The sequence below is a fragment of the Olea europaea genome, chromosome 8 (genome assembly GCF_002742605.1).
Source record: "Olea europaea var. sylvestris chromosome 8, O_europaea_v1, whole genome shotgun sequence".
Lineage (NCBI taxonomy): Eukaryota > Viridiplantae > Streptophyta > Magnoliopsida > Lamiales > Oleaceae > Olea > Olea europaea.
This window is the reverse complement of record NC_036244.1, coordinates 10,940,661-10,952,347: the sequence shown is the minus strand read 5'-3', so window position 1 is coordinate 10,952,347 and position 11,687 is coordinate 10,940,661. Positions and strand designations below refer to the sequence as shown.

At 33.1% G+C, this 11,687-nt stretch overlaps 1 protein-coding gene across 2 annotated transcripts; it reads left to right on the top strand.

Moving 5' to 3' along the window:
- The first annotated feature begins 3,898 nt into the window (after positions 1-3,898).
- Positions 3,899-9,577, top strand: LOC111398784. Of its 2 annotated transcripts, XM_023025876.1 has the most exons (5): positions 3,899-4,279; positions 4,453-4,591; positions 8,630-8,715; positions 8,901-9,044; positions 9,340-9,577. In XM_023025876.1, the coding sequence occupies exons 1-4, from the start codon at positions 3,950-3,952 to the stop codon at positions 9,027-9,029; spliced, it is 684 nt and encodes a 227-aa protein (XP_022881644.1). In that variant the 5' UTR covers positions 3,899-3,949; the 3' UTR covers positions 9,030-9,044; positions 9,340-9,577. The 2 variants fall into 2 exon arrangements, with proteins under 2 accessions (XP_022881644.1, XP_022881643.1); XM_023025875.1 differs by lacking the exon at positions 9,340-9,577 and having other exon boundaries at positions 8,901-9,335.
- Positions 9,578-11,687: the final 2,110 nt, after the last annotated feature.

The following is an 11,687-nucleotide window of genomic DNA, read 5'->3' as shown; positions in this document are numbered from 1 at the left end:
GTTGAAGGCATGCCAAGTGGGAGTGGATGGTCGAATTTTTGTTTTTAGTCAGAATGATATAATTATCATTTTATATGAAAAGAAACGATAACTACATCGTTGTAATTATAATTTGAACTGGAACAATTTCAAACTCTTCAAATTTGTACTAAAACGATATAGATATCGTTAAGTTATTTCATGGGTTTGATACATAACGATATCATTATCGTTCTAGCACAATTTTGGCGACACTGCTATCATTTTAGTTTAAATCATAATTAAAATAACATATATATCATTTAGTTTATATAAAATGATAATTATAACGATTCGATCATCCACGACCATCTGGTATGCCTTTGACAAGCTATTGTGAATGGATAATCATTTGTAGTCAAAATGATATAATTGTCATTTTATATGAAAAGAAACGGCTTCAATATCTTAATTATGATTTGAATTGGAACGATATCGATCTAATTAAATATGTACTGAAGCGACATGGATGTTATATTATTTCGTAGGTTTGATGTATAACCATGTTACCTACTAAAGAAACAACTTCAACGTCGTTCTAGTTATGATTTGAATTGGAACGATTTTAATCTCGTGAAATTTTGTATTGAAACAACATAGATGTCGTTATGTTATTTGGTGGATTTGATAAATAATAATATCACTATTATTAAATAACAAAAGAAACGATATCAATGTCGTTGTAGTTATGATTTGAACTAGAACAATGTCAATGTTGCAAATATTGTATTGAAACAACATGGATATTGTTATGTTATTTCATGGATCTGATTCATAACGATTCAATGTCGTTATATATTAAAAGAAACGACTACAATGATGTTTTAATAGTGATTTGACGCGCATGTGTGGTCCATGTTGGTACGCACACACCTCCCAGTTATTCACTATCTGAGAGCAAATTGTCCCTTAGGTGTGTGTTCATAACACCCCATGTCCACGCAAGGTTCAAATTTTATTTTTTTTTTAATCAAAATGACTTTTATTTAGTTTAATTACTCTCTAACAACTTCAATGTCGCTATGAAAATCAATAAAGCAATGTGTATTTCGTACAAAAAATGGCGTCAACATTTTTTTATGTCTCAAGAATGATTTCAATATCATTATGTTAATCAGTGTAATTTTTGTATTGGAACGACATCAATATCATTTTTTATATAAGTAACGATTTCAATGTGATTATACAAATGCGTGCATTTTTGTACTAAAATGATATCAATATCGTTTGTGTCACATGAATGAAATATATATCGTTACACGAAGCAATACTTTGACTTAACGAGCTAAATGTCATTTTATTAGTTATAGAACAATACCATTATCCTAAATATGTACGATATTTAAATTTGAAAGTTAAAAGCCTGAAAATAAGTAAATTTCAATTGCATTCAATATCTTTAATCGTTACAATTGCAAATGTATTATCAAATAGCTACACAACATCCTAAAAATATCAAGTAGTCTACCCAAAGAAAATGAAGTAGATAGTAGTCTACCCAAAGAAAATGAAGTAGCTATACAACATTCTTAAAATATTGACTATTTCGAACAAACAAAACAAAGTAACTTCAGAACTATATGAAAACATCAATAAAACTAACAAAAAATCTAATGCTCAAAATCTCATGCCGACAGCTCTTTAAACCATGCTCCTTTTTGTGGTTTTTGTCATTCACAAAATTGATGCACAATCTGTAAAGCCAACCTAATATCCTTTAGTCTAAGAAGTGATCCAAAGCAACTCTTGTAAAGCTTGTTCTTTATAGCACTGCAAAATACATAATAATTACAAATATTAGAACAAATGATGGCAGTAAAACACATAAGAACAAGATGCATAAGTTGTATAAACCAAGTTTAGCATAAAAATTTTCGACAAGAAATTTTTTTTATAGATTGTAATCACTGTAGTACTTTACAACAAAAAAGTTCTACTAACAGTCTGCTAGTACATTTACTAGCTTTATAACCAACTATGAAATCATTACGAAAGATTATGCTTCATTTCACACATTACTTGATAGTTTAATAAGATGAATTAAGTCCAATTCCTAGCATAAACTCCTATTTTTTTCCTCAAAACTTAAAAGACAACATCAAATCTGGAGAGAGTTAAACACAATGAGCATCAAATCACTTTCAACTCACATACATATTTGAGAAAAGAGTAAAAGATAATGAATCTCAAGTCACTCTCAACTCACATACATATTTAGGCATTACATCTATTATCTCATTTTCAACATCTTCTTTTACTTCCCATCTCATCCTATCAAATAAGCATTACATTGCACGCAAGTATGATATGAAATTTGAGCCTCATTTTAAGTATATATCATTGACTGAAAAGTTTTACTCTAATTTGTAAGGTAAGCTCATATGGTGAAATCACATTTTTACCTAAATTGACAACAATATTTCGAATGGCATTTAGCATTGCATCCTTGTGAAGGAAATGTAAGACTTTACACATCATTTGCTAGAAAATGAAAATAAATAAAATCTAATGACCTTCTTGAAACAAAATTGAGAAAGTTAGTCAAGTGAGAACCAACAAACAACATCTTCAAAAAGTCACAATGAGCCCAATTTTGGAAAAAACCACAAATGGCTTTCATAGGTTATACTTAAAGGGATGATGGCCAGTTCTAAAGGTAAGGAGAAAGCCACAACCAACATCATCAAAAATTCAAGAGAGATTGATTAAAAATTGATGTTGTAGAAGGAAAACTACCATCATAAAACAACAATTTCGAAAAATAAATTATAATGAGCTAGAAGTTGAGAAGCATTTAAGATCAAATCATTCATACACCATCAAATCCCCAATAGAATTAAGGTATGTTTTTAAATAAATATTTGATATTAACTCCAAAATTTGGTAATGAAGAAAATGACTTATCTTTGTAAAAATTACTTATAATGGTGCCAAGAGGTGATTAAAATGTCTCCCATTTTAGATCATAGGCGTAGGTTACAAACCCTTCTCTGACTTGTTTACTGTTTAGATTCGCCATTGCTACCCAATAAGTTAATTCACACGCAAATAGATGACGAAATGGACTTCTCCACGACGAAGAGAGGGCAAAGAGTGCACTGTCTAGAATAGTCCTCATTATGTCTTTTTTTTTTTTTTCAGTTTACAATATATAGTAATTGGAAGAGAAATTCTTTGTTGGGACGCTCATTATTCACGTTGTTTGATCATTCACTTCTGATTTGAATTTATACCTTAAAACTACGGAAAATATCCTAATTTACACATATATGTACCCAAGTGTTCCATTTACAAACATAAAAAAGAAAGAAAATCTGGGAAGAGCAAGTTCAATACTATAAAGAATGATTACCTCCTCCACTTCCTCAGCTAATTTAATAAAACTTGAAATCAATTTCTTGACTTTTCCAAGCTATTCTTTTGGATAATTTTTCAACCAAAAGCCAATTTCACGATAATTGTCAACCTTTCTTTCCTCTCCTTCGTCCTCTTTTTGTCACCTCCTGTTCAATTCCTTCATCTTTTTCCTCTGCTTAGTCTGCCCTTTTACCCTAACATAAAGAAAAAAGGTAGTTTCAATTTCATTAGTGAAACCAAAGACTAAGGGGCAAGGAAGAAGATAGGTTTGATTTGAGAATGGAGATGTAACCGAAGCCTCCTTTTCAATTTTCAATTTGGGATAAATGATTTTGACATGGATAAATCTTCAATTCCTTCTTTAATTTGGCTTTTTACAAGGGAGGATAAAATGATCTTTTTATATTTTTAAATAATTATATTTTATTTTATTTTTGAGAACTTGGTCAACAACCAATTGGACAAAAAGAAATTGATTAAATGGCCATTTGAACTCGTTCGGTCCTTTCCCTTAAAAAATAGAAATATTTGACTTAGGCATTACACTTTCCATTCCTCAACCGGATCAGCCCAAATGACCATCAAAGAAGAAGACTACGTTTCATCGAATTCCTCTTCCCCAACGGCCACTGCCGAGGCCACCGTTGGCGGCTTCGTCGATAGTGGCGGCCTGATTATGTCAACCACCGATGCTATCCGTTCATTTTTCATCTCTGCATCCTCAGACTCCAGCCTCCACCAGGACTTCAGAGATCTCTCCTCCTTGCTCTCATTGCGCCCTTCTGTACCCTATAAATCTTTCAAGTCCATCTGGCTTGGAATCGACCCAACTACCCGCCCGGACCTAACAACCCTTCTCACTGGGTCCAATTTCATCTTTACCAGCCCCAAGCCCAGAGAAAAGGTTATAATGACATTAATAATTTGGGGAATAAATGGAATCAAAGGATTTTCCAATACTGATCTATACTGTTTATGATTTTAATAGTTCAAAAATGCAAAGTATATGATAATTGTATTTTGCTTAATGTGATCTGGATATTTCCAATTTTCATGGTTTTCAAATTTTGATTTTAGAGTGTAGAATTAAAGGTGAGGTTGAAGAAGCTAGCGGAGGTGGCAGAGAGGAAGGCCTATGAAGAGTTGGTGAAGGACATTACTCCAAGGAAGGGTGTAGAGGAGCCTTTCTCCACCTACAAGGATCAACTGGGCTTCGGTGAGCATCTTTTAGCTTTTTTAGGCCTTTAGTAGATATTTGGAAATACATTTGAATTAATTTGGGCAATTTGAGTTCCAATTTTGTTATTGCATAGTTTTTCAGCATTTAGAAAAAATTACATTTTCAATTCTAAGATGCAGGCTGTAGCTTTATTTGTGTAGCCCGTGTTTCATAGGGATTGAATTCTAGTTTTTAAGCTAAATCAAAATCAATAATTAATGTTAACCACATATTTTATAGGAACCACAACTTCTCATCCTCAAATTTCATCAACTTTTATCAAAATCTACTAAAAATTTGATTTTAATCCTAACTAAACATGGGCATAGTCTTTGTAAAGCTTAAAACCGTTCTTTTTTTTCCTCTTCTGCAAAATAAAGGACAAGATTGGTAATGTTGTGTTGATTTAGATATTAACGAAAAATGTGGAGTGGTATCTTTCGTATATTATTTCTAATATTTATTTACTTTTCTAAGTTTTTGTATGTGTTTTATGCATGAGGCTGAGCGTGGAATGCAAGTTGAAACTTGTGTGATTGATTGTTGTTTCATGCTGGAGATAAGAACTAATGAAGAAAATCAGTTGCATTCATTGGTTTCTTCGACTGTTAGAAAGAAACAAGAAAGGGAAGAAAGGTTGTTAGCAAAGTGACATCACACCTTCCCATACTATTCAAAATACTAGAAATTTGAAAGCAAAGTCATGGCCTTCATATGTGCCCAAACTTCATGACCTCTCCATTATCCTGATCGGGCAACTGTTTGCCTAGGTCCAACTGATAATTTATAAAAAAAAAATTGGAAAATCACACTGCTCATTAATCCAATGCTACCCACATTCAAGCTTCAAAGTGCTCACAAATGCTGAATAAGCAAATGGCACTCCAAACTATGTGAAGCTGAACTAAGACCACACAACTTGAGCCATATCATGCTGACTCATATGTGGCCATCTTGAATCCATAGGTTTGTCCTGGGACCTCGGCTTGACTAGGTCTTTGGTTGATCATATCCTTGATTCCTATTGATTCGATTTGATACGAAGTGTACTGAGCATGTGCAATGTTGCACAGTTAACCAATTGTTTACAATTCTACCATTGCGGAAAAGGTGGTTGTGGAGACAATAATGATATCGACAAGTCTAAGAGTCAGAGTCGACAATAGTTGTAGTGACATCAACTAGCTGTATGTTCATTTGCCCAGTTGCAAAAATATTTTAGAAACTCACAAATGTTCTCACACTCGAACAAAAATTTGTCCATTCAATCTTTCAACATCTGAAACCTAGCCTGACTTAAGTATTGAAGTGATTTTGCTATTGCACTCTAATGTTTGTCCCAAGTGTTGTAACTATCTACGGTTTGACAAAACGCTGCTCATTTTGTTGACTAACAAGTCATCCAAATATCGATGTTGACATGTTTTATGGTACAAAGTATTGGGTGTTAAAGAATTAAATGTCTATAGGATGAATGTAGCGAAAATAAGGATGCTAAGAAGGATGTGCAGTCATACTGTGATACTAAATATATAAGATAACAAATTAGAAAATACGCCAATTGTGGGAGTGGTGCGGTTGAGGATAAGTCAAGGAATGATAACTTTGGGGTGGAACAGGTCTTCCATAGATGTAGACGTGTTCATAAGAGTTACTTGGTGATGGAAACCTTAGTAGAAATATTATTTAATTTGGTTTTTAACTTTGATGCTTATTTTAAGAAACATAATTATGGTTTGATTTAATAGATTTTATTAGATGTTTTAACTGAAAATAGGACATTTGAAACCTATATAAAAGGCTTTATGTATTGTAATAGACACCACTTGTATGAATAAAAAGTGATACTTTCTTCCTGCAATTTCTCTTCCATCTGTCAAGTTCTTCTCACTTTCTATCTCCCCCTTTTCTTCTCTTTACAGTCTCCTTTCTCTTCTTAACTTCCCTTCCCCTTCTGTATAATTGTCTGATTGCATCCTACATCACTCCGTCTATGAGAATATGTAGAAGAGGAAGGAGTATGCCTAAACTAACATGGATGGTATTTATTAAGGATGTAGTGGCTTTAGATTTTTATGTAATTCTAGCAATGAACAGATGGAATGGCAGAATGGCTAATGTTGCTAACCCCAAATTTAGAGGAGAATGGGTTTTTTTTATTGGTGTATCTGGTTCTCTTCTAACATTGTCAAACCCAGACTTATTGGTGAATGGGTGGGTTTGTTGTTGTATCTGGTTCTCTTCTAATGTGTTATAATATGATCTTATCGCTTTTTTATAATTAAAGTTTGTTGGATCTAGACAAAGCATGTTGGAACCAACTATGTTGTCCTGCAATTTGTCTACCATCACAAATTATAACTATTTCTAAGTTGACATTGCATAATGCTATGTTTTGGGTAGAATTGTATTTATTCAGATTCATATGTTTTTAAGAGCATTTGGTTCTTTATTTTCAAATATGTTTGTTTAGAAACAACTGTAGTCGTGGTCTAAAGCGTTAAATGTGAAATTATTAAATTTTGAGGCGTGAGGTTGTGTTTAAATAGTCAGTTCGCCTGGGAGGAAGCTCTACTGGCCCTATCAGATTTTCCTTTTTAATTTACCATTTGAAAAAACTAAATAAATAATTAGAGAAAGAACAATGAAATGGAAAAAAAATTGGCCCTATCAGATTTTCCTGGGAGGAAGCTCTACTGGCCCTATCAGATTTTCCTTTTACTTTACCTTTTGAAAAAACTAAATAAATAATTAGAGAAAGAGCAATGAAATGGAAAAAAATGAATAATGAAATTGTGCATGGAAAACGAAAAACAAAAATATATAAGGAAGAGTAAAAAAAAAGAAAAAAAGAAAAAAAAAAGAATATTTGTTTTCATGCTGAACTTACTTCAATTATTGTCTTTTTTTGCGCAATTAGCCAGGCCATGTGGTCGTGAAACATTTGATTTCAGTGGACCTTGTTGCTACGCTTTTTAATTTCTTTCAACATTTCTTTATGTATAGCATTGGAATATACAGAATAGATAAAAAGAATTCATTTTTCCAGAAAATAATACACTAGAAATATGATTTAGCGTCTTCATTATTGCAGTTTGTCATTTTTGCTCCACATTTTCTATCCTGGAACCTAATTGAAGTAATAAATTGAATATGTGTTGATATTACATTGAAATTGCAGCTTGAATGTAACTGTGTGTGTGAATTCCTTATGGAAATCACAAGTGGATATAAACAGCTGGAGAATTCGAGGTTTAAATTTCCGTTTCATTTACTTTTAAGATTGTGTATGAATTACACGAGTTCAATATTTTAGCATTTCTAAAGATTCGTGGAATTAATATCATTCTAACATTAGGATTTAGGGTCTCAGATTAGCGAAGGTTAGGATCCTGAGTTATGAACTGTGATTTGAACAACTATTTATGTTAATTTTTCCTCTTTTTCTATTTTTTTAAAGCGCTATTTTTTTTATTTTTATTTTTTTAAATTTGTTCATTTTTATTCAAATAATTCTCTTTTATTTGACACTTCTTTTAACTCTTATAAATGTTCCAGGCACTGCCAAGGTGTATGCTATTATGTTATAGAAAAAATGATAAATTGTTGTTGTAGCCTAATACTTGGGAGCTGTGTCCTTATCTAAAAGGTGTCATACATGGGAATCAAGGATCATGCTGTCACGCATTCAAACAACTTTTTTATTTCATCCAGAAATTCTAGATGTTTCTGTCATTTGGAAAATTATTTACTCTGCTTTCTTCTTAAAAGAGCCTTTCTTTCGAATTCTCTTATTGGTTTAACCTGAAGATGGTTCTCTAAATGTAACTCCTTAATTTGCCAAGTTAGGCTTATTTGAACATAGAAGTTGAATTCCTTGCCTCCCTCTCTCAGATAGCTCAAGTTTGTGAGATTGCTGTACAACCTAGCGCTGTTGCTCTTGAAGCTCATTGTTTTACTATGTAGCTTGTTTTGTATTGAATTTCTGTGATTACGAAAGCTGCATGTGTGATATTCTCTTTGTTTACTTGACAGGTTTACATGTTGTGCTTATAATGTTCACTGGCTACTTGATTGGATATGCAGCATTCAGAGCCTTGTTTAGCCACAGTCCTGGAATGGTAACTCTCACAATGATTCAGAATTATTTATTTGTTTTTGACATAAATATGCTAAATGGAAGGCCATTGAAACATAATTCCTTCTTATTTCCAAGTAATTTCATTCAAGATTGCTGCCTAACAGTGTTTGCCTTTTACTGTAATGATCCATTAACTGCAATAAATTTTTCTCATTTTCATTTCAGAGTGCTGCTGGAGGAATCCTTGGATTGGTTGGCGGCATGCTGGTAGAGGCATTTCTATTTATAATCAGGACTTCCAGTCAAGATCTTCAACCCCGTTCTTCCACTTTGAAGATTAAGAAGAATCAATAGGCTTCATCATAAGAGGTTTGGTTTTAATTATATATATATATATCTTCTGTTCTTTATGTCTTTTCTTTTAGGAAATAAAAGGAGACGATTGTTCCGTCACCTGATAAATGGAGTTGTTAAATTTACCAACACAGACTACACAGTCCACTAGTAAATTTTTGCCACTTAACTATTGGGACTTTTCTTTGTGGAGCAGTATAAAGAAAAAACTATCTTTATCTGATTATTTACATTTTGAATCAGTAGGTAGACTACATACCGTGATTTTTGTGCTTCAGATGCAATTGAATAGTGGTTTTCTGGTCATTAGGTGATAGAATATCCAACATAGTCTGAAAATCAAGGGTACAGCAAGTGTTAGTGCTACATGACTAAAAGAAAAAGAATTTGATGGTAAGTTTGAGAAATTCGTTATGACATTTACATCCCTGCCTCGAGTTTTTCCACTTCTTTTTTATTTTATTTTTAAGTATGTGTATTTTCCTTTCATTTGCAAGTGTGTGCACAGTTCTGTTTCTTGTTTGAACTATATCAACAGCATTTGAATAGTTGCATATTGTGATAACTGCTTGAGCCCCAGTTCCACGTTACTTGTGTTGCATGGAAATGAACAAGATATGAATTCTCACGATTTCTATGATAGACTTGATTTAGAGATAGATATTGAGTCTCTACTAGGTGTTTTATAATCTCAAGGCTAGTAGTTTAGGATCTATAGATATTGCTAGAGAAGTTTATCGTAGTGGGACACTCCGTAGGTATTGAAGTGGCACGTAAAATTAACTTACAATTTAACTTTTAATTGAGACTTCCAAACAACCAGTCGAGCTACTCAGGCAGTCTCACAATCAAGCAATCCACATAGGAAAACTGCCGTTTGAGTGTATTTGTGCAGGTTGGAAGGCGGCCAGGGAAGGAAGGGGGCTATTATATACTTGAGCATCTATGATTTAGTTGTTGAGGTTTTGCTTTAATTCTATGCTCCTTTTCTTGTCTCTTTTCTAACACACTTTTATTTAATAGAGAAACGAACAAAAAGGGGATTAAGGGTATAGCCCATCTGTTTAATATTGACATAAAATGGCAAGCAATTTTGAAAAGGGGGGGGGAAGGGGGGGGTTTGTTATAGAGTCTGTTTGCTAGTGATTATGATAATTGATTTTTTTAACATGAGAGAGAGAGGTGTTTTCCACCAATAAGAAAAGAAGTCAAAAATGACGATTGAAATTGTGAAATAACTATCAAAAATTTGCTACCAAATGAGGGCATAACTTTTCAACTAGTTTTTTCTTTGTTTTCATCCTGATCAAGATAGAGCTATATATATTAATTAATCAAACAAGATTTGTTTTTTCATGATTTTGAAGTAGATAAGATTGTGCTGAAGTTAGTCAAAGAAAATAAGATGAGATTTGGTTGACTTCCTAACATCAAACAGTTTTCTTTTTATAATTGTGTTGGTCACGGCCTAATTTTTGACCAATTTTTATTATCTTAAAACCTATAAGACATCCCCTCAAATTCAATAGGTTAACTATCTTTCTACTCCATCTTAAGAGGTTTACGTCGAAAATTAGGTTGAGAAAATCAATATCATGAAGATATTGTGGCCTTCATTTCTTAAGCTCCGTTTAGATTATTGCCGAAATGTGTATTGGATTTCCTATGTTCCGGTGACCTAAAGAAAGGGAAGGAAATTTTCTCCAGCATGAGAATCAATATATTATGGAGGTGCAAAGTGCAACTATTAAAGGGTATGAAACTTGAAATTATTCTTTCGTCCTTCAAGCTCTATGAATTTACTTTCATAATCTTGCCTTTAAAATTTTACTATATTGAGTACGTTTCGAATATGGTACACACATTTTTTTCAACTATATAAATAAGAAGATGTAGTTTAGACACTTGTGCAAGAACATAATCGACCAATTCTAGTTAAATACATTGCCGGAGGCTTTTCCTTTTCAATTCTTTTAATCAAGCAAACTCACGTTTGCATTTTCATGTGAGAGAGTTTCTTTATCTTTTGAATAAAAGTCCTAAGTAATGTGAATCACAAAAGCCATTGCAACACGATTTAAACAATTTAGTTCAATCTGGAGAAAGGGATTGTGATCAATATGGATAAAGTGAAAGTTGAAGAAAAATTACCTGAGAGCATAGGTGTTCGACTAGTGAGAGAGAGAAGACATAACAGACAGGGACGGCTGTAGCCCCCCCCCCCCCCCCCCCCCCCCCCCCCCCCCCCCCCCCGCCCTTCCCCAGAAGGATTTTTTTTTTTTTTTTTTTTTCAGTTTTTAATGTGTGAAAAGACAATTTTTTTTCCCGCAGATTAGCTTTAAAAAATTTTAGCTCAGTCTTGGATTCTATTCTGGATCCGTTCCTTATGGCAGAGGTGTAGATTGTTGGTTTTCTACCAAGTTCCGAAAAAAATTCAGATGAGATGACATTTGGAGAGAGATGAGAATTGCCGTTGGATTTGGATTTGGATTTGGGAACCGGGAAGGGGTTGGATGGACATTACGTAGTTCGATTTGGGTATTACAAGAATCGGATTGGATTTGCAGTTGCATCAATTTGGCATTTGGCACTTGGTACATTTGGATCTGGGTTAGAACTTTGAATTGTCATCTAGAGAATCTTTTCTTTAGCAGCACC